The sequence below is a fragment of the Canis lupus genome, chromosome 17 (assembly GCF_003254725.2).
Source record: "Canis lupus dingo isolate Sandy chromosome 17, ASM325472v2, whole genome shotgun sequence".
Taxonomy (NCBI): domain Eukaryota; kingdom Metazoa; phylum Chordata; class Mammalia; order Carnivora; family Canidae; genus Canis; species Canis lupus.
Genome location: NC_064259.1, coordinates 59,909,123 through 59,930,398, shown reverse-complemented (window position 1 = coordinate 59,930,398; position 21,276 = coordinate 59,909,123). Strand labels below are relative to the sequence as shown.

General features: G+C 38.1%; 1 protein-coding gene across 8 annotated transcripts in view; it reads left to right on the top strand.

Moving 5' to 3' along the window:
• ARNT (aryl hydrocarbon receptor nuclear translocator) overlaps positions 1-21,276 on the top strand; it is a 71,465-nt gene that overhangs the window by 916 nt on the left and 49,273 nt on the right. The window contains exon 2 of one of the 8 annotated variants that reach the window (XM_049095898.1): positions 6-161. The exons of 6 other annotated variants lie outside the window; for them this stretch is intronic. Coding sequence is in view for 1 of the 2 variants with exons in the window: in XM_049095896.1 (XP_048951853.1) it covers positions 11,844-11,868 (25 nt within the window). In the remaining variant the exon portion in view is untranslated. Of the gene's footprint in view, positions 1-5; positions 162-11,839; positions 11,869-21,276 lie in introns of those variants that run through there. One more of the 8 variants, XM_049095896.1, reaches the window with a different exon arrangement.

Below are 21,276 nucleotides of genomic sequence, written 5' to 3'. Positions count from 1 at the left end.
TTAAGATTCTATTTATTCGTGAGAGACACCGAGAGAGAGGCAGAGACACAAACAGAGGGAGTACCAGGCTCCCCGCGGGGAACCCTATGTGGAACTCGGTCCCAGGACACCGGGATCACGACCTGAGCTAAAGACAGACGCTCAACCACTGAGCCACCCAGGTGCCCAAGCAGTTCCCATTCTTTAAGAAAAATTCGGTTCCATGTCATTTTTCAGTGAGCATCTCTTCAAAAGGGGGAGCGAGAATATTAAAAAAATCTAGGCAGTCATGTTTAAGCGATGGAGTGGGGTGTATTGCTGCAGGTCTAGACAGATCAGGTCTCCAAATTCCCAGTCCCAGATCGTTCCACTATGTTACAGTTATTTCTTCCTTGGAAGTATTTCGTTTTAGGGATCCTGGTTTACCTTGCAGACCTTGGCCATTCTCTTGTGAAATAAAAATTCTTTTCCGGAAATCTCTATCTTTGATAACCTTAAAAAAGAAGCCAGAAGTTCGGGGTGAATTACTTGAAAATACTGCGGTGAAAGGGATTCACAGTGAAAGGGTGTTCCCACGTTGAAACTGAAGTTGACTTTTTTCCGTGTATCTCAACTGATTATTATTTTGTGGTACCCAGGTTTTGGTATAGCAGTTAAATCACTATGAAGTTTACTGTCTTTACTACCATGTTTCTGGGAACAGAGCTATTTAAAGAAGTTAATTTGTCACATATCAATATCATATTGTAAAATATTTTAATTTTTTTTAGAGGAAAAGTAGATGAAATTAATGGCTAAAACTCTATTGGAAGAAGTGCTGATGATGGAATAAAATTGGAAAGATGCTATTATTATGGCAAACCTGGCCTTGTAGTAAAGTAACCCATGTGTTAAAACTAAGGAGTAAATAAATAGGGTTTTAAACTGATAACACATTGCAAAATAGTTACATAATCCTAGTCAAGTTGCAAAGCTTTTCTCTTGTTAAGATGTGGCCTGGGTAAACAAGTTTAGTGCATATGTCGGAAGCTTTTTTTCAGCAGTGTGGGTGGGGCTGCTTTATTTCATTTTATTTTTTTTCAACAACAGTGACCAGAATGTCAGCTTCTTGACCACATTTCATTAGCTGATTCATATCAGCTTAAATCTGAAGCAGAAAATGGTATTTATTTGTGTACAATCCTTGCTAGTGAAGCATATGATTTTATTCTATGACAGCCTGCTTCTGCAATTTTTAGATTTCCTTTTTGATGTTGAAAATTCTCACTTCTCTTCCAAATTATTGATACAACAACATTCAACACCTGGTAATTAGAAAATGTATTTTCTTCCATCATTTCTTCTTTTGCTCCTCTATATTCAAAAGGAAGCAATCATAGGTGTATTGTGGTCTTTAATAGCCTTGTTGAGTTTTGGGAAATGTGGACTACAAATAAAGGGACACAGGATGGAAATGTATTGCGCTCAGTGAAAAGAAGTAAATAAGGGATCCCTAGGTGGCTTGGTGGTTTCGCCCCTGCCTTCAGCCCCGGCCGTGATCCTGGAGTCCCGAGATCGAGTTCCGCATTGGGCTCCCTGCATGGAGCCTGCTTCTCCCTCTGCCTGTGTCTCTGCCTGTCTCTTTCTGTGTGTCTCTCATGAATAAATTTTTAAAAAATCTTTAAAAAAAGTAAATATTTTTGGAGCATCTGAATGGTGCAGTTGGTTGTCTCAGACTCTTGCTCCGGTCATAATCTCAGGGTCCTGGGATCAAACCCTGAGCAGGCTCTGACCTCAGGGGAGAGTCTGCTTGAGATTCTCCCTCTCTCTATGGCTCCCCGCATCTGAGCACGTGCTCTTTCTCTGAAATAAATAAATCTAAAAAAAAAAAGGAAGGTAAATGGTTTTCAGGTCAGAATTCTTTGTTTCATGGTCAAACATTTCCTTAGATCCATTTTAGGGACTAGAGACATCATACTTATTTCTTTGAGTTTTTTCTACTTTATCTTTTTGCTGGTTAAGATTCCCTGATATGTTAAGAGTTACATTGAAATAATAAGTCTAATGTGATAATGGCCTTTTCTCTGCATAAATTGATAATCCCCATGTTCTGTTATTTTTCACTAATTCTTCTTACCATTGGCAAATAATAGTGGGTGGGTAAGTGGTCCATGAAGTATTAGGCTGTCTTTTTTGTTATGAAACACTAACAGTTTTGAGGAATACTTTTTAGATTACATGCATGATTTGTAATGCATTGGCTAAGGCATGGATTGGGAAGAGATTAGGTATTTGACTTCCAACTCCATATTCAAAGCAGAAATAAGAATGAATTTGTAGGAGTATAGGTATGTCCTCCTCCCTTGATTCTGGTATTCTTATCTCACCTCTTTTTGTGCTAATAAGTACCACTTATTGTGGCTAGAAAATGTGGCAGAAGGTAAAGGGACACTGTTTAGGTTTGTGAAGCTGATATTTAGGAAATTTTTTTCTTTTCACATAATATTCACCTATGTAAATTATAGTTTGGAAAGCATTAGTTAACAACAATATTCTTATTTGTTACCTTTACTCTTTTTAGTTATGGGAAAAATAGGAATTTATGTGGTGTAAAATTAAGATATCAAGATGCTTTATTGCAAAAACATTTTTGAAAAGTATATTGAGGGTTGCCTGGGTGGCTTGGTTGAATGACTGACTTCAGCTCAGGTCATGATCTCAGGATCCTGAGATTGAGCCCCATGTCAGGGTCTTTTTTTTTTTTTTTTCCATGTCAGGGTCTTGCTTCTCCCTCTCCCTTTGCCCTCCCCCCTGCTCATGCTCTTTCTTTCTCTCTCTCAGGTAAATAAAATATTTTTTAAAAGGTATATTAAATATAATTTACTAACTCAGTAATTGAAATACAATTAACATTTTGAAAAAGAACGTTGATCTGTGCAAATCTGTGTGTTAGATTTGTGGTGCTAATCTGAATCTTCTCTGTTTTCTTAGAAATTAAGAAGTAGATACTTATGCATTATGGGAACTCTAGTTTTCTTATTTTTGTGAAATAGTACTCTCTAATCTTATTTTTTTTGCATAATAGTTCCACCTCTCTACTCAAGTACTCCACTAACAGATGAGAATAATATGTTGTTTCCTGGATGTTTTATTTTATTTTATTTTTTATTTTATTTTATTCATAGAGACACAGAGAGAAAGAGAGAGAGAGAGAGGCAGAGACACAGGCAGAGGGAGAAGCAGGCTTCATGCAGGGAGCCCGACGTGGGACTCGATCACGGGTCTCCAGGAGGCGCTAAACCGCTGCGCCACTGGGGCTGCCCTGTTTCCTGGATGTTTTTTTTTTTTTTTTTTTTTTTTTTTTTTAAAGAAAGAAAGAAAGAAAGAAAGAAAGAAAGAAAGAAAGAAAGAAAGAAAGAAAGAAAGAAAGAAAGAAATTACTGGCATGGATACTCCGTTCCAATAACTGCACTCAGAGACTTGGCCAAACTTTTTTTTTTTTTTTTTAATTTTTTTTTTTTTATTTATTTATGATAGTCACAGAGAGAGAGAGAGAGAGAGAGGCAGAGACACAGGCAGAGGGAGAAGCAGGCTCCATGCACCGGGAGCCCGATGTGGGATTCGATCCCGGGTCTCCAGGATCGCGCCCTGGGCCAAAGGCAGGCGCCAAACCGCTGCGCCACCCAGGGATCCCTCCTGGATGTTTTATGAAAGTCTTTTGTGGTTCTTTGTGATAGAAGAATTTCTTCTAAGGAAGTAACAGTAGGTTATTGGTAGTAACGTAGTGCCAAGTGGTGGTTGATCTTCAAAAATATATTGTAACAGTCAGGAGACAAACTTTTTTCCTTGATTTTACTTAGGTCATGACGTGATTATTTCATTCCAAAACTGGTAAAATTTGAACTTTGTGGAAACAGTTTTTGGAACCATCCTTTTTTTCCTCCTTCAAGTTATTCACTCAAATATTATTTGTTTGTTTGTGTGTTTGTTTGTTAAATGGGGCTTGATCTCAGTGTGGGCCTTGAACTTAGAACCCTGAGATCAAGACGTGAGCTGAGATCAAGAGTCGGATGCTTAGCTGACTGAGCCACCCAGGCACCTCACTATATTTATTTTAAAGGTTTTAATTCCCTGGTTGTACTGTACTATGTAGGGGGTATAAAGCTGATATAATGTATGTATATATTTAATTGTTTTTTTTAAGATACCATTTTTAAGTAATCTGAACCCAGTGTTGGACTCAAACTCACAACCCCCAGATCAAGAGTCACATACTCTACCAATTGAGCCCAGCAGACACCCCTAGCTGATTTCATTTAGGTGTAACAGTAAAAGAATACATTTAAGGCCTTTCTGAAATACAAGGCTTGAGGTCACTGGAGTGTATCTGGGCCCATCATCCACCCTAGTGATGGGCCCTGCTTTTAGAGCCATCTATTTTTAAGAATGACTAGATATTTATTAAGTTTCTACTTATGCCAGTTGGCACTTTCCTATTTTGTTGGCTGTTCTGTGTGTTAGAAACCGTTTCTCACTTTTCACATTAATTCTCTAAACTTTTACATCTCTTCATCTGTTTTTTTAAAGTTTTCTTTTTTTTTTTTTTTTTTTTTTTTTAGGATTTTGTTTATTTATCTGAGAAAGAGAGAGACAGAGATAGTGAGAGAGAGCAGGGAGGAGAGGGAGAGGCAGGTCCCCGCTAGGCAGGGAGCCTAATGTGGGGCTTGATCTTAGGACCCAGGAATCATGACCTGAGCCAAAGGCAGATACTTAACTAACTGAACCACCCAGGTACCCCCCCTTTTTTAAAAAGGTTTTATTTTTAAGTAATCTCTGTACCCAACATTGGGCTCAAACTTACAACCCTGAGAGAAGGAGTCAGCTAGGCACCCCTCTTCATCATTTTTTCATTTTGTATTTTCTCCTTTACTGTAGTTTAATAGATAAGACTAAGTGTATGACTTTAACAATGTAATTAAAATGTCAGTTTCATGAGAGTAGGATCTTTATCTTCCTTTTTCACTACAGCACCCCGCTGTTCACATGGGGCCAAGGATAAGGGATTAGAGTTCATTAAGATTTGGTTGAATAAATGAATATTGGGGGTTCATATCTTTATGTACTGTTAACATGAAAATTCCTCTGAAAGGGTAATACTAATTAAGCTGTTAACATGAATTAGTTTATAATAGCTAGCATTTATTTATGATTATATGGCAGCTATTGTAGAGAGATGATTTTATTTAATCCTCATATATATTATCTAATTTAATTTTTATAATATGCTATGAAGTATGTATTAAGTATGTTTTATAAATGAGGAAACTAAGGCACTGAGTGAATAGTTTGTCTGAAATCTCATGGCTAGTAGGGAGTAGAGACAATTTGATTATTTGCCACCTGTCTATACAGTCAACATTATTAATTTTAAATTTATTTTTATTTTATATGTAATTTATTTATTTTTAAAGATTTTATTTATTTATTCATGAGAGAGACCGAGAGAGAGGCAGAGACACAGGCAGAGGGAGAAGCAGGCTCCATGCAGGGAGCCTGACTGGGGACTCGAACCCGGGTCTCCAGGGTCACGCCCTGGGCCGAAGGCAGGTGCTCAACCGCTGAGCCACCCGGGCTGCCCCTATTTTTATTTTTTTAGAGAGAGAGTGAGGGAAGGGCAGAGGGAGAAGGAGAGAGAAAATGTCAAGCAGGCTCCATGCCTAGGGTGGAACCTGACACAGGGCTTGATCTCAGGACGCTGAGATCATAAACTGAGCTGAAATTGATAGTTGAACGTTTAACCAACCGAGCCACTGAGAGTCCCCTTTTCTTTATTTTAGAGAGAGTGTGCACATGTGCACATGTAGGGGGAGAGGCAGATAGGGAGAGAGAATCTTAAGCAGACTCTGCACTGAGCCCATCCTTAGATTGGATCTCATGACCCTGAGATCATAACCTGAGCTGAAATCAGGAGTTGGACACTTGACCGACTGAGCCATTCAGGTGCCCCCATAGGCAATATTCTTAATCATTAATTTATAAAATTTTTGCATAGTGACGTAGAGTCACTTCTTACTGAAAGATAGTATGATGATGATGATAGATATCTTTTGAGGAGAGGAAGGAGGGTGAGATACAGTCTTTCTGTGTAGATGAAGAAGGTGGAATACCACATCCAGGCAGCCCAGGAGGGCACAATAGCTTGGATGGAGAGGTGAGGGCAAGGTGCTGAAAAAGGAACTGGTAGAGTGTTGCAGTTTCTAAAATGTTTTCTGTAACTTATGTTTTTTACCCATAGTTGTTTTTCAGCTCTTTATTTTATTTTTTAAAGGCTTTAAGTAATCTGTACACCCAATGTGAGGCTCAAACTCAAACCCCAGGATCAAGAGTCGCATACACCCCTGACTGAGCCAGTCAGGCACCCCTGTTTTCTAGCTCTTTAAATAACTTTTAGGCTTCTTCCTGGAATTTGTCTCCTAGTTCTTCATACCCCATAATTATGCCTTTTTGATGAGCCTCTTAGAGATGCCTCTGTGCTTTAAAATTTTTTTTTAACTGACTATTCCTTCTTTGCCTCTTTTTGCCTGCTCATTTTTTCTTCTTCTTCTTCTTCTTTTTTTTTTTTTTTAAAGATTTTATTTATTTATTTGCGAGACACACAGAGAGGCAGAGACACAAGGCAGAGGGAGAAGCAGGCTCCATGCAGGTAGCCCAACGTGGAACTCGATCCTGGGTCTCCAGGATCATGCTCCAGGCTGAAGGTGGTGCTAAACCGCTGAGCCACCTGGGTTGCTCTCATTTTTCTTTTTCTTGTTCATTATACTTAAAATCTAATTAGGGATCCCTGGGTGGCGCAGCGGTTTGGCGCCTGCCTTTGGCCCAGGGCGCGATCCTGGAGACCCGGGATCGAATCCCACGTTGGGCTCCCGGTGCATGGAGCCTGCTTCTCTCTCTGCCTCTCTCTCTCTGTGTGTGTGATTATCATAAATAAGTAAAAAATTAAAAAAATCTAATTAATAAGCAATCAGCTTCCTTCATTTCTACCTATTTGCCCACCTACTTGCTTTTCTACCCCTAATATTTGTTTGCTAACTACTATATCCCATTCCTTTATCTTACATGTATTAAAGATTCTCAGAAAAAAGATTCTCTAAAATTCTCATCCCTATCTTCTCACATAGCTTCTTTCCTATATTTTCATGTATTTAAAACATATTTCTATTTGAATAATCTTTAACATACTGTTTATATGTATGCTCACCAGTATTTCCTTCAAATCTACTGCCTTTCCTAAGTTTTCTGTATCTTTCATGACTATCACAGTTTTTCCAGTTCCCCAGGCTAAGCAACTAGAAGTATTTAGATTCTTCCGTGTATTTATCTGGTTGGTTATCACATCTTTTCTTTTCCCCCTCAAAATGTATATTTAAATATATACACTTATGTGTTTACACATAAAATGTTTTAATTATGTAAAAGTATATATTGAAAAGATACACTTAAACATATATACAGTTATTTTAATCAAAATTACACATGCATATATTTAGTTTTACATGATTTCCTACAAAAATTGCAGTCCTCTACTCCCTTCTCTCAGTTTCTTCTCCCCAATAACAACAATTTTTAATCTCTTTTAACTAAATTTTATTTCTGTTTGAATGAAATGTTTGTGAAGTAGAAGACCTGAATCTTCAAAGTAAAGGGGAGAGACCAGTGAATGAAAACACACCTAGGGATCCCTGGGTGGCGCAGCGGTTTGGCGCCTGCCTTTGACCCAGGGCGCGATCCTGGAGACCCGGGATCAAGTCCCATGTCGGGCTCCCGGTGCATGGAGCCTGCTTCTCCCTCTGCCTGTGTCTCTGCCTCTCTCTCTCTCTGTGTGACTATCATAAATAAATTAAGAAAAAAGAAAAAGAATAAAGGAACTTAAAAATAAAAGAAAGAAAACACACCTATATCAAGGCAAAATATCATGAGATTTCAGCATCAGATACAAAGAATATCCTATAAGCTACAGAGAAAAAAATTGGTCAGTTCAGAAGAATCTGTAATCAAATTGATCTTGCTTCTCACTGGTCACACTGGAAAGTAGGAGCCAATGGAGCAATGCCTTCAGAATTCATAGGGAAAATAATTTCCAACTTAGAATTATATATGTAGGCAAACTATCAGAGAAATATAAGAAATATATTTCTCTATATCCAAGGGTCTCTCTTAGACTCTTTTTTTTTTTCTTAGACTCTTTCTTGAGAAGTTAGTAGAGGATGTGTTTTACCAGTAAACAAGAAAGAGAAAACATGGAATATAGGAGGGGCAGCATAACAAGGGAAGAGTGAAGCATCCATTTTGCATAGGTTGCTGTTAGTTTCCTTGTTTTCAGTATAGTAGCCTCATTTTCAGCTTTGCCTGGTGTTTCTCAGATCAGGGCAAATAGATAGAAATGAAGGTTTATACTCTCCAGAGAATAAAGCAGTATTTTGACAGGGGGCAGTAAGGCAGTTTCCCTGCTAGAAAGAACAGGGAAAGTATCTGGAAATCCACCTGCTGCTTACACAGTGGTTGAATCAATCCTTTTATTTTAGCTTTCATTCACACATATCTCTCCCCCCCCCCCCCACCCCGTACCTGGAATCACTAACTCCTAAGACTTTGGGAGATTCTGACATGTAAATTGGAGTGATTTTCTGCTTTTCCCCTTGCTTAGGATTCAGTTCTTGTGGATCTATCAGGGTAATGTAATGGTCTTAGTTTCCAAAAATTTGTTACTCTCTTCTTCTATTTTCTCTATCCATGGATTTTAGTCTTTTTTTTTTTTTAAGTTTTAAAAAAAAATTTTTTTAAAAATTTATTTATGATAGTCACAGAGAGAGAGAGAGAGAGAGGCAGAGATATAGGCAGAGGGAGAAGCAGGCTCCATGCACCGGGAGCCTGATGTGGGATTCGATCCCGGGTCTCCAGGATCGCGCCCTGGGCCAAAGGCAGGCGCCAAAGCGCTGTGCCACCCAGGGATCCCGGATTTTAGTCTTGTATAAAATTGTTTTTCTCCTTTATATATATTTTTTTGGGGGAGGAGAGTAAAAGTAGATGTAGGTATTTACCCCATTATTTTTTTCAGAAGTTGCACAGTTTAAAAGTTTGGAGGTTCTTTTACCTTTTCATCCTACTGTTACATTATGCCTTTATCACCTCATTTTTGGTGAGTCTGATTCATCTCCCTGCTTCTATTGAAATTTTAAATCTGTCAGATTAATCTTTGTTTTTTTAAGATTTTATTTATTTATTCATGAGAGACACAGAGAGAGAGAGAGAGAGAGAGAGAGAGAGAGACGGGCAGAGACACAGGCAGAGGGAGAAGTAGGCTCCATGCAGGAAGCCTGATGTGGGACTCGATCCCGGGACTCCAGAATTATGCCCTGGCCGGAAGGCAGGGGTTTAACCGCTGAGCCACCCAGGGTCCCCAGATTAATCTTTTAATTTATGTTTTCTTCTTGTTATTCTGACTTAAAGGTCTATTTTGTCTTTCAGTTGCTTGTTGAATCCAGTCTTAAGATTTCATTTTGTCATTCAAGGCCTTCTCACTATTGGGTGACACTTGACATTTTTTTCTCTCAGATACAGACTCTCTGCTCCATATAGACCTGACAGCTCTTCACAGTTATTTTCATACCTTCTTTTAGGATTTGTTTATGTCCTTTGTGTGGAATGTCTTTTTCCTGTCCTTTACCTTTTTTGAGGCCAGCTTCACTTACCTTTTTATAACTGGCTGGCTGGCTGCCTGCCTTGTTTCCTTTACTTTTTCCTTCTTATTGAGCACATTCTCTGTGCTACAGACTGTGCCACATCTTAATTTAAACCATCTCAGAATCATCTTTTTTTCTCCAAATTCCTCTAACTCATAGATCCTATATGAACCTGTTACTGAAAGTGTGAACTTTATTTTTAATGGGAGATTCTGCTTTATCTTAGGAAAGTTACATTTAATCACTATTTAAATTTTATAGGGCAAAATTGAAAAAGTATTAGCAATACATAAAAAATATATTCAATCTTACTACTTACAGATAAATAAACCAATGATAATCATTTTATACCTAGGAAATTAGCAACAATTTGAAGGATTGCCAGAACTCAGTGCTGGTGGACGTATGGATAATTTGATATGATTAGTGAGGCTCTCAATTGGTATAGCTTTCTTAGAATGTATTGGGCAAAGTTTTAAATATGTTCCCTTATATCCAGGGGATCATTTTCAGAAATTTATTAGTGTAGGAATACTAGCATTATGCATAAAGATACACATAAAGATACATAAAGATGGTGTTCATTGAAACATTAATTATGATAGTGATAGAATGTCATAAATATATACATTTGTACTGTGAAGTACTATATAACTATTAAAGAGGGTGCTCACTTTGTATTGATGGATATGATACACCTTCCAAATAGATTGTTATAAGGAAAAAAACAGAGTAAATGTAATTTGATCTCTCCCTTTCTTATGTAAAAATTATCAAAAAACCTGTTATATATGGTGTATGGAAAAAGATCTGTAAAAGATTCATATCAAAATGTTAATAACAGTTACCTGTAGGGGAAGGTGGGGATGGAGTATATGTGTAGAGGATTTTACTTTTGATTGTTTGCTTCAGTATTGTTGAATATTTTTAGAGGCTTTTTTTTTTTTTTTTTTAGATTTTTTATTTATTTATTCATGACAGACACATATGGAGAGAGAGAGGCAGAGACACAGGCAGAGGGAGAAACAGGCTCCATGCAGGGAACCTGACGTGGGACTTGATCCCAGATCTCTAGGATCACACCCCCGGCCAAAGGCGGCGCTAAACCACTGAGCCACTTTTACATTAGAGACTTTTACATTTGGTTTTTTATATATCCATATTTTAATATATTACTTTTATAATGAAAAAATTAATAGCAAAATCAGTTAACATTTTGGTGTTTGATATATTTTTATAAAGTTACTATTTAAGGAGTATTTACAGTGTGTCAGGTGCTATGGTAAATACTTTTCACATGTAGTATCTAATATAATCTTCTGGAAAGGTTGATGCTATTATTTACCTACATTTTACAGATAAACTCAGACAGAGTAAGTCATACATACAGGTGGTAAGCGGTAACCCTGGGATTGGAATCCAGATTTATCTAATTTTAAAGTTTAAGCTGTGTTCTCTCAAATTTTCAATGTGTGCCACCCTGACACACATTTCTTTAAAAAATTGGGATCATGCATTTCCCAGTTATAGAAGTGATATGTACCTAATGTGTAAAAGACAAGAAAATAAGGATATACAGAAAATCAAATGTAGAAGTCTCTAAATGCCATCCCAGAGATAACCACTGTTAGTTTATTTTTTTTTTTATTTTTATTTTTTTTAAATTTTATTTATTTATGATAGTCACAGAGAGAGAGAGAGAGGCAGAGACACAGGCAGAGGGAGAAGCAGGCTCCATGCACCGGGAGCCTGACGTGGGACTCGATCCCGGGTCTCCAGGATCGCGCCCTGGGCCAAAGGCAGGCGCCAAACCGCTGCGCCACCCAGGGATCCCCCACTGTTAGTTTATTGTATAACATTTGCTCACTCCATTCTAGCCATGATGTCATCCACACTACTTGTAAAACTTAATAAACATGTTCTCACCTCTGGATCTTTACACTCTGTCTAGAATGCATTTCCCCCAGATATCTGCATGCTTTTATTTCTTTATCTTCTTTTATCTCCTGTCTCCTGTTCGTCTCCTTTTACAATGATGTCTTTCCTCACTGTCTAATATTGCCATCCTCCTATCCTTCAACTTTTGTATACTTTTTTTTTTTTTTTTTTTTTTAGGAGGAGGAGAGAGAGTTTCAAGCTGACTCAATGCTGAGTATGGAGCCCAATGCAGGTCTTGATCTCAGAACCCTGAGGTCATGATGTTAGATGAAATCAGGAGTCAGATGCTTAACCACTTAACCGACTGAACCACCCAAGCGCCCCTAACCATTATAGCCTTGTGATTTGACTTCCCCTAGTTTATTTTTCTCCACATTTATCACTGTATAACATATTATTAGTTTGGACTGTATAAAATTTGATTTTGAAATTTGATGTTTATCCATTTTTTTTTTTAAATTTTTTTATTTATTTATGATAGTCACACAGAGAGAGAGAGAGGCAGAGACATAGGCAGAGGGAGAAGCAGGCTCCATGCACCGGGAGCCCGACGTGGGATTCGATCCCGGGTCTCCAGGATCGCGCCCTGGGCCAAAGGCAGGCGCCAAACCGCTGCGCCACCCAGGGATCCCTGTTTATCCATTTTTTTACCTATAAAATGTCACTTTCATATCGTCATCCCAATTTATATTTTTATTATTTTTCTTGTTGACTTTTCTCTCTCCCACTAGCATGTAAAGTTTGTAAAGGTTAGGATCTTTGGCTTTTCTACTTACTGCATTATCTCTAGGATCTGCCACAGTGCCCAGCATATAGTAGGTATGCAAAAAATACTAAATGAATTCTTCCAGGCTTTTGTTTTGCATATAAACTTTAAAAAGGCAAATACTGGGGTGCTTGGGTGGCTCAGTAAGTTAAGCATCTGCCTTTGTCCCAGGTTATGATCCCAGAGTCCTGGGATCAGGTTCCACATTGTGCTCCCTGTTCAGTGGAGAGCCTACTTCTCTCTCTTCCTTTGCCCCTCCCCCTTTTGCTCTCTCTCCCTCACACACTCTCAAAGTCTTAAAGAAGGAATAGATTATATATCTTTAGGGACGCCTGGGTGGCTCAGTGGTTGAGCGTCTGCCTTTGGCTTAGGGCGTGATCCTGGGGTCCCAGGATCGAGTTCCATGTTGGACTCCCTGCATGGATCCTGCTTCTCCCTCTGCCTATATCTCTGCCTGCCTCTGTGTGTGTGTGTGTGTGTGTGTGTGTGTGTGTGTGTCTTATGAATAAATAAATAAAATCTTAAAAAAATTATATATCTTTACAATATATATATTTTTTCTGTAGCCTATTTTTCCATAATCATACGTGGTGGATAACTTTCTGTTTCAATGATACAGATTCATATCAAAATTTTTCTGATATTTTAATAGGGTTTTTATTGTGACCAAATACACATAACATAAAATTTGCCATTTTAACATTTTGTTTTGAAGATTTTATTTATTTGATAGAGAGTGAGTGAGCACGAGCGGGGGAGCAGCAGGTAGAGAGAGAGAAGCACGCTCCTCACGGAGCAGGGATCTGGATGCGGGACTTGATCCTAGCACCCTGGGATCATGACCTGAGCTGAAGGCAGACGCTTAACTGACTACCCAAGGACCCCCATTTTAACATTTTTAAGTATACAGTTCAGTAGCCTTAGTATATTCACATTGTTTTGCAGCCATTGCCACCATCCACCTCTAGAATTTTTTTGATCTTGCAAAACTGAAACTTTATACCCAATGAACAATGACTCCCCATTCTCCAAATCCCTCCAGCCCCTGCCACCATTCTATACTGTCTCAATGAATTTCACTATTCTGGGTACCTCATTTAAGTAGAGTCGTATAGTATTTGTCCTTTTGTGACTAGCTTATTTCACTTAGCTAATATTTTCAAGATTCACCTGTATTGTATCTTATTGCAGAATTCTTTTATTTTTAAAATTTATTCTATTTTTTTAAAGATTTAATTTATTTATTTGAGAGAGAGAGAGAGAGAGTGAGAGAGAACATGAGCAGGGAGGAAGGGGAGAAGCAGGCTGGGATCATGACCTGAGCTGAAAGCAGACGCTCAACCAACTGAGTCATCCAGGCAGCCTCAGGATTCCCTTTTTTTAGAAGGCCAAAATAGTATTCCATTGGATGTATATGCTCCATTTTTTTTTTAATCCATTCAGTTGTCAGTGGACACTTGAGTTGTTTCCACCTCTTGGCTATTATGAATAATGCTGCTATGAACATGGATGTTGTCCAAGTATCTCTTTGAGATTCTGCTTTCAATTCTTTTGAGTGTTTAGCCAGAAGTGTAATTGCTGGATCATAAAATAGTTCTGTTTCTAATTTTTTTTTTTTTACAACTCTCCATACTGTTTTCCATAGTCGCTGCACCATTTTATATTCTTATCAATAGTGTACAAGAGTTCCAGTTTCCCCATATCTCACCAATACTTTTTTTTTTAAAAGATTATTTATTTGAGATGGAGAGAGATAGCAAGAGAAGCATGAAGTGGGAGGAGATGGGAGAGAAGGAGAAGCAGGCTTCCTCACTGAGCAGGGAGTTGGAAGTAGGGCTCCATCCTAGGACCCCTGGGATTGTAACCTGAGCCAGGAACAGATGCTTGACTGACTAAGCCATCCAGGTGCCCCAATGCTTTTTTTTTTTTTAAGATTTTATTTATTTATTTATTTATTTATTTATTCATTCATTCATTCATTCATTCATTCATTCATGAAATATGCAGAGAGAGAGAGAGAGAGAGGCAGAGACACAGGCAGAGGGAGAAGCAGGCTCCATGCAGGGAGCCTGATGTGGTACTTGATCCCAGGACTCCAGGATCACGCCCTGGGCCAAAGGCAGGCGCTAAACCGCTGAGCCACCCAGGGATTCCCCCCCCCCCCTTTTTTTTTAAAGATTTTTATTTGAGAGAGCACGAGCAAAGGGAAGAGGCAGAGAAAGAGAGGGAGAAGCAGGCTCCTCACTGAGTAGGGAGCCCGATGTGGGGCTTGATTCCAGGACCCTGGGACCGTAACCCGAGCTGAAGGCATACACTTAACTGACCAAACCATCCAAGCGCCCCAATACTTGTTATTTTTTAATTTAAAAAATTTTGTCTTTATGCTCGGTGCCCAATGTGGGACCAGAGCTCACAACCCTGAGATCAGGAGTCCTATATGCTCTACTGACTGAGCCAGCTTGGCATGCATTTACTTTTTATCATTTAAAATTTAAAAAAAAAATTAAAAAATTTTTTTCCATGGTGGACATCCTGATGGTGGTGAGGTGATATTTCATTGTAGTTTTTTTTTTTTAAGATTTTGTTTGTTTGTTTGTTTATTTATTTATTTATTTATTTATTTATGAGAGACAGAGAGGCAGAGACACAGGCAGAGGGAGAAGCAGGCTCCATGCAGGGAGCCCGACGCGGGACTCCATCCAAAGTCTCCGGGATCAGGCCCTGGGCCGAAGGTGGTGCCAAACCGCTGAGCCACCTGGGCTGTCCTCATTGTTGTTTTGATATGCATTTCTTTAATGATTAATGATAGTGGAGCATCTTCTTATATGCTTGTTGGCTATCTGTGTATTTTCTTTAAAGAACACTAATGCCAAGTTAATTTGAGTATTTGTAGATCGGTTCACTTCTCATGTTTATTGTATTTTAGGGGTATCTTTTAGCTCTATTTCTTTTCCACAGATTTATTTCTCTTTTATTTATTCTCATCACATATATGTGTGTGTGTGTGTATATATATATATATATTTTTTTTTTTTTTTTTTAAGATTTTATTTATTCATGAGAGAGAGAGAGAGAGGCAGAGACACAGGCAGCTCCGTGTGGGGAGCCTGATCTGGAACTGGATCCTAGGACCCCAGGATCATGACCTGAGCCAAAGGCAGATGCTCAACCACTGAGCCACCCAGGTGCCCCTAGGTTAGGTGCAATTTACTGTAAATATAATTTGGATGTAGATTTTAGGATTAATAAATAAAACATTAAAAGCATATCCAAAGTGGCTCATATTTTAGACATTGAGCATATGATGAATTATTGTTCCCAAGCTTTCTTTTTTAAAATTTTATTTATTTATTTATTTATGATAGTCACAGAGAGAGAGAGAGAGAGGCATAGACACAGGCAGAGGGAGAAGCAGGCTCCATGCACCGGGAGCCCGATGTGGGATTCGATCCCGGGTCTCCAGGATTGCGCCCTGGGCCAAAGACAGGCGCCAAACCGCTGTGCCACCCAGGGATCCCGTTCCCAAGCTTTCTTTTTGAACATTTTATTATTTAGTTAAAATTTTTTATAAATATATTTATTTATTTACTTGAGAGAGAAAGGGAGAGCACGAGTCAGGGGAAGGGCAGAGGGAGAGCAAACATCTTAAACAGACTCCACCCTAAGCACTGAACTGTAGCAATGTTGTGCTTGATCATACGACCCCTGAGATTACGACCTAAGCTGAAATCAAGAGTTGGTCAGATACTTAACTGACTGAGCCACCCAGATGTCCCTTTCCAACTTGGAATGTTTCCATTATGACCCCTGTTTTCCTCAGTTGTGTGTTTTCAGTGACTTAGTTTTGTGTTATTTTTCCTCTGTTTCAGGAAAGTAGCTTTTCTTTAAATCTGGGAGATTATGTTGACTGACTAAAAATATGTTATATTTACTATTTTTCTGTAATTTTGGTCAAATTGTGATTTTAGTAGAAGGTACCTAATTTCAGTGCAGTAAGCACTCCTTAACTACGCTACCCTAAGTTCTTCCACTTGAGAGGAACTAATATTAGTGATTCAAATCCAAAGTATATTAAAAGAGTATAGATCATTATTGTATTAGTTTCCCAGGCCTGCTGTGACAAATTAACAAATGAGGGGGTTTACAACAACAATCATTTATTTTTTCACGTTTCTGGAGGATCAGAATCTGAAGTGAAGATGTTGGTAGCGTTGGTTCCTTCTGGAGGCTCTAAGGGAGAAATGTCTCCCTCTTTTCTAGTTCCTGGACATGTCTCTGTATCCAGTGTGTCTCTCCTTCCTCTCATGAAGAAAGCAGTTGGGGTCCCTGGGTGGCACAGTGGGTTGAGTGTCTGACTTGATTTCTGCCCAAGTCCTGATTTCAGTTGAGATCAGGTGCTGAGCGCTAGTTTGCTTGAGACTTGAGATTTTCTCTTCCTCTCCCTTTTTCCCTCCTCCTTGCCTGCAGGTGCTTGTGCTCTCACTCTTTCTTTCTCTCTCTCAGATTTTAAAAGAAAAAACAAAACAGACCAATCATTGGATTTATAACCCTCTCTAACCCATTATGACCTCAGTCTTAGCTAATTAAATCTTCAGTGACCCTATTTTGAAATAAGATGACATTCTGAGGTTCTATGTGGACATGCATCTTTATATTATTCAATCTATTGCAGTTATCGAGGTTATTTCAGGAACTCAAAGATGTTTCAACCTGAGAAAACTTGTAATTCACGTTATTAACAAATTAAAAGAAAAATATAATTGTATTAAATGCTTTACAAAAGTATTTGTTTCAGATTTTAAAAAGTACATTCCTGATTTTTAAAAATCTGTTAAATCAATAGAATTAAAACCCCAAATTAAGTCTAGTGAAAATGATAACTCAGAGATATCCATGTTCATTTTGGAGATTCTCTAGATGAAAGTGGCTTAACCTTTTTTAGGACATGGACCACTTTGGTGGTAATTTTTTATTTTAAGATTTTATTTATTCATGAGAGACATACAGAGAGAGGCAGAGACCTAGGCAGAGGGAGAAGAAGCAGGCTCCCCAAGAGGAGCCTGATGTGGGACTAGATCCCAGGACCTGGGGATCATGCCCTGATCCAAAGGCAGACGCTCAACCACTGAGTCACCCATGTGTCCCTGGTGACAACTGTTGAACCCTTCTTCAACTTCATTGGGTCATTGTGGAAATAAATGAGAGGCACACGGTGAGGGCTTAAAAAAAAACAAACAAACAACCCATTAGGTCGTACTATCGGTGCACTGATTTTATACTAAGAAAATTCAATAAACTACTGCTTTTATATAAGACAAATTAGTAAAGTTATTTGGGTATAATATAAATATACTGCAATCAGTAGTTTTCTTTTATTCTAGCAATAACTAGTTAGAAGTTGAAATGGAAAAGTGATTTCATTTACAGTATTAATGAGCATAAAATACCTAAAAATAATTAGAGCAAGAAGTATGTAAGACTTATGTGAATTATAAAATTTTATTAAAGGACATTAGGAAAGATATGAACAAATGTAAGATGTACCATATTCCTGGATGAGGAAATGCAATGCCATATTGCTACTCTTTCAAATTTAACATTAAAATTTAATGTCATTAAATTAATTTCAAGAATTGTTATTAGAACTTTACAGATTTTATTTATTTATTTATTTATTTTTTCTTTATTTTTTTTTTATTATTTTTTTTTCTTTACAGATTTTAAAGTTCAAAAGGAAGATGAAGTATATGCTTTAAAAATGTTTTAAAACTTTAAACTTATTACCTTGAGATAATTTTAGGTTCATTTGCAATTATGAGAAGTAATACAGAGATCCCTTCCCTTAACCCACTCTCTGCTGGTGTCTTGCAAAACTATAGTACACAATATCATGACCATAATATTTACATTATTACAGTCAAGATACCGATTTCTATCATCAAAAGAGCCCCTCCTGGTGCCTCTTTACAGCTATATCAGCTTTCCTTGTACCCTCCCCCCACTGTCAGGGCAGCTCCTAATCTGTTCTCTGTCTCTATAATTTTGTCATCTCAAGAATGTTTCTATAAATGGAATCATATAATACACAACCTTTTGCAGTTGGCTTTTTTCACCTTGTGATTCTCTGGAGATTCATCCAGTTGTTGTATCTAGCAATAATACTTTATTCCTTTTGTTGCTGAGTAATATTCAGTGATAATGGGTATATATCACAGTTCACCTATTGAAGGACATTTGGATTTTCTTTTTTCAGCTTTTGCCTATTATGAATGAAAAAGTGCTGTAAAAATTTGTGTACAGGGTTGTGTGTTGACATGTCTTCATTTTTTGGGATAAACACCCATCAATGCAGTGCTAGATTGTATGTTAGTGACATGTTTAGTTGTGGTATTTTAAAGATTTTATTTATTAGAGAGCATGAGTGGGAGAGGGAAGAGCAGAGAGGGAGAAGCAGACTCCCCTCTAAGTACAGAATAGGACGTGGGTCTTGATCCCAGGATGACCTGGGCTGAAGTAAGGTGCTTAACTGACCCATCCGATCATCCCAATTTTTTTTTAAGATTTTATTTATTTATTCATGAGAGATACAGAGAGAGAGAGAGAGGCTGAGACACAGGCAGAGGAAGAAGCAGGCTCCATGCAGGGAGCCCAATGTGGGACTCGATTCTGGGATGCCAGGATCATGCCCTGAGCTGAAGGCAGGTGCTGAACCACTGAGCCACCCAGGGATCCCTGCATCCCAAGTTTTTTTAAAAAAAACTTCCAAGCTATTTTCTGAAGTGGCTGCTCTGTATTACATCTACCAGCAATGTATAAGTGATCTACTTTTTCTGTATCCTTCCCAGCATTTGGTATTGGTTTTGGTTTTTGTTTTGTTTGTTTTTATGTTAGCCATTGTGATAGGTATGTAGTACATTTCAGTGTGGCTTCAATTTGCATTTCCCTCACTAGCTAATGATGTTGACTATCATTTTATATGCTTATTTTACCATTTGTATATCTTTGGTGAACTGTCTCTTCCTGTTCTTGCCTGTTGGCTGCTTTTATTTATTTATTTATTTTTTTAAAAATTTTTAAAAATTTTTATTTATTTATGATAGTCATACAGAGAGAGAGAGAGAGAGAGAGGCAGAGACATAGGGAGAGGGAGAAGCAGGCTCCATGCACCGGGAGCCCGACGTGGGACTCGATCCCGGGTCTCCAGGATTGCGCCCTGGGCCAAAGGCAGGCGCTAAACCACTGCGCCACCCAGGGTTCCCTGTTGGCTGCTTTTAAATATTAATCTAATCTATCTATCTATCTATCTATCTATCTATCTATATATATTTATTTATTATAGACAGAGAGAGGCAGAGACACAGGCAGAGGGAAAAGGAGGCCCCACGAAGGGAGCCTGATGTGGGACTCGATCCTGGGCCTCTAGGATCACGCCCCGGGCCAAAGGTGGTGCTAAACTGCTAAGCTACCGGGGCTGCCCATATATAAAGTTTAAACAAAATAACAGTAAAATCTTAAAAAGAATTGCATTTTGATTTATCTGTAATGTTTGCTGGTATATCTTCTTGTGTATAGCTTTTCTAGTAATTGCTGGAGTGGGCATTGCATTAAAGATCATAACATCACAATCTATGAATGGTGTCATTTTACCACTTTAAGTGTTAACATTTTACCTCCTTTTGGTATCTGCATTTGTTAATTTAATTGTTTTAAATATTTCCTCTATAAACATCCAGAACCATGCAGATAGTGTTGTATTTTTGCTTCAACCACCAAACATAATTTAGGAAACTCCAGAGGAAAAGAAAAGGCTCTGAATTTTACCCATATTTTTGCAAACTGTATTCTTTTTTTTTTTTTTTTAAGATTTCATTTATATATTCATGAGAGAGACACAGAGAGGCAGAGACATAGGCAGAGGGAGAAGCAGGCTCCCTGCAGGGAGCCCCATGTAGGGCTTGATTCTGGGACCCCAGGATCACCCTCCCAGTCAAAGGCAGAAACTCAACCACTGAGTCACCCAGGCATCCCAGTTTTTAGAAGTTTAATTGTGACATGTGTTGGAATGGATTTCTTTAGGTTTATCTTTTTTGGGGTTTACTCAGTTTCCTGAATCAGGTTACATCTCTTGCCAAATTTGTGACATTTTCAGACATTATTTTTCAGCTTTCCCTTCTTTCTCTCTTTCTCTTCTTTCTCCCAGGATTTTAATGGGTAATTTCTTGTGTTCTGCCTTCCATTTCACTGATTCTTCTCTTTGTTCTCTCCATCCTGCTGTTGAATCAATCCACTTAACTTTTTATTTATTTTTCAGTTCTAAAATTTCTATTTGATTCTTCTTTATATTGTTTCTTTGTAGAAACTTTTTTTTTTCTTTTTGCTTTTCAGTTTGTTTGAACTGTGCTAATAATTGTTGAAGTAGGGACGCCTGGGTGGCTCAGCGGTTTATTAGCACCTGCCTTCCACCCAGGGTGTGATCCTGGGGTCCCGGGATTGAGTCCCACGTCGGGTTCTCTGCATGGAGCCTGCTTCTCCCTCTGCCTGTGTCTCTGCCTCTCTCTCTGTGTGTCTCTCACGAATAAATAAATAAAATCTTAAAAAAAAATTGTTGAAGCATTTTTTTTGTTGAAGCATTTTTATAGTGACTATTTTTAAAACCTTTGTCCAATAATCTTAACATTTATGTCATATCATTATTTTTATTCAGTTTGAGATCTTCTTGGTTCTTGGTATGATGAGTGATTTTCTTTTTTAAAATTGAAGCTTGGATATTTTTGTATTATGGGATATAGGACCTTACTTAAACCTGTTTTAGCTGGCTTTCAGTGACACTACTTTAGAGAAGGAAAGAAGAGTGCTATTTTGTTATTGCTAGGT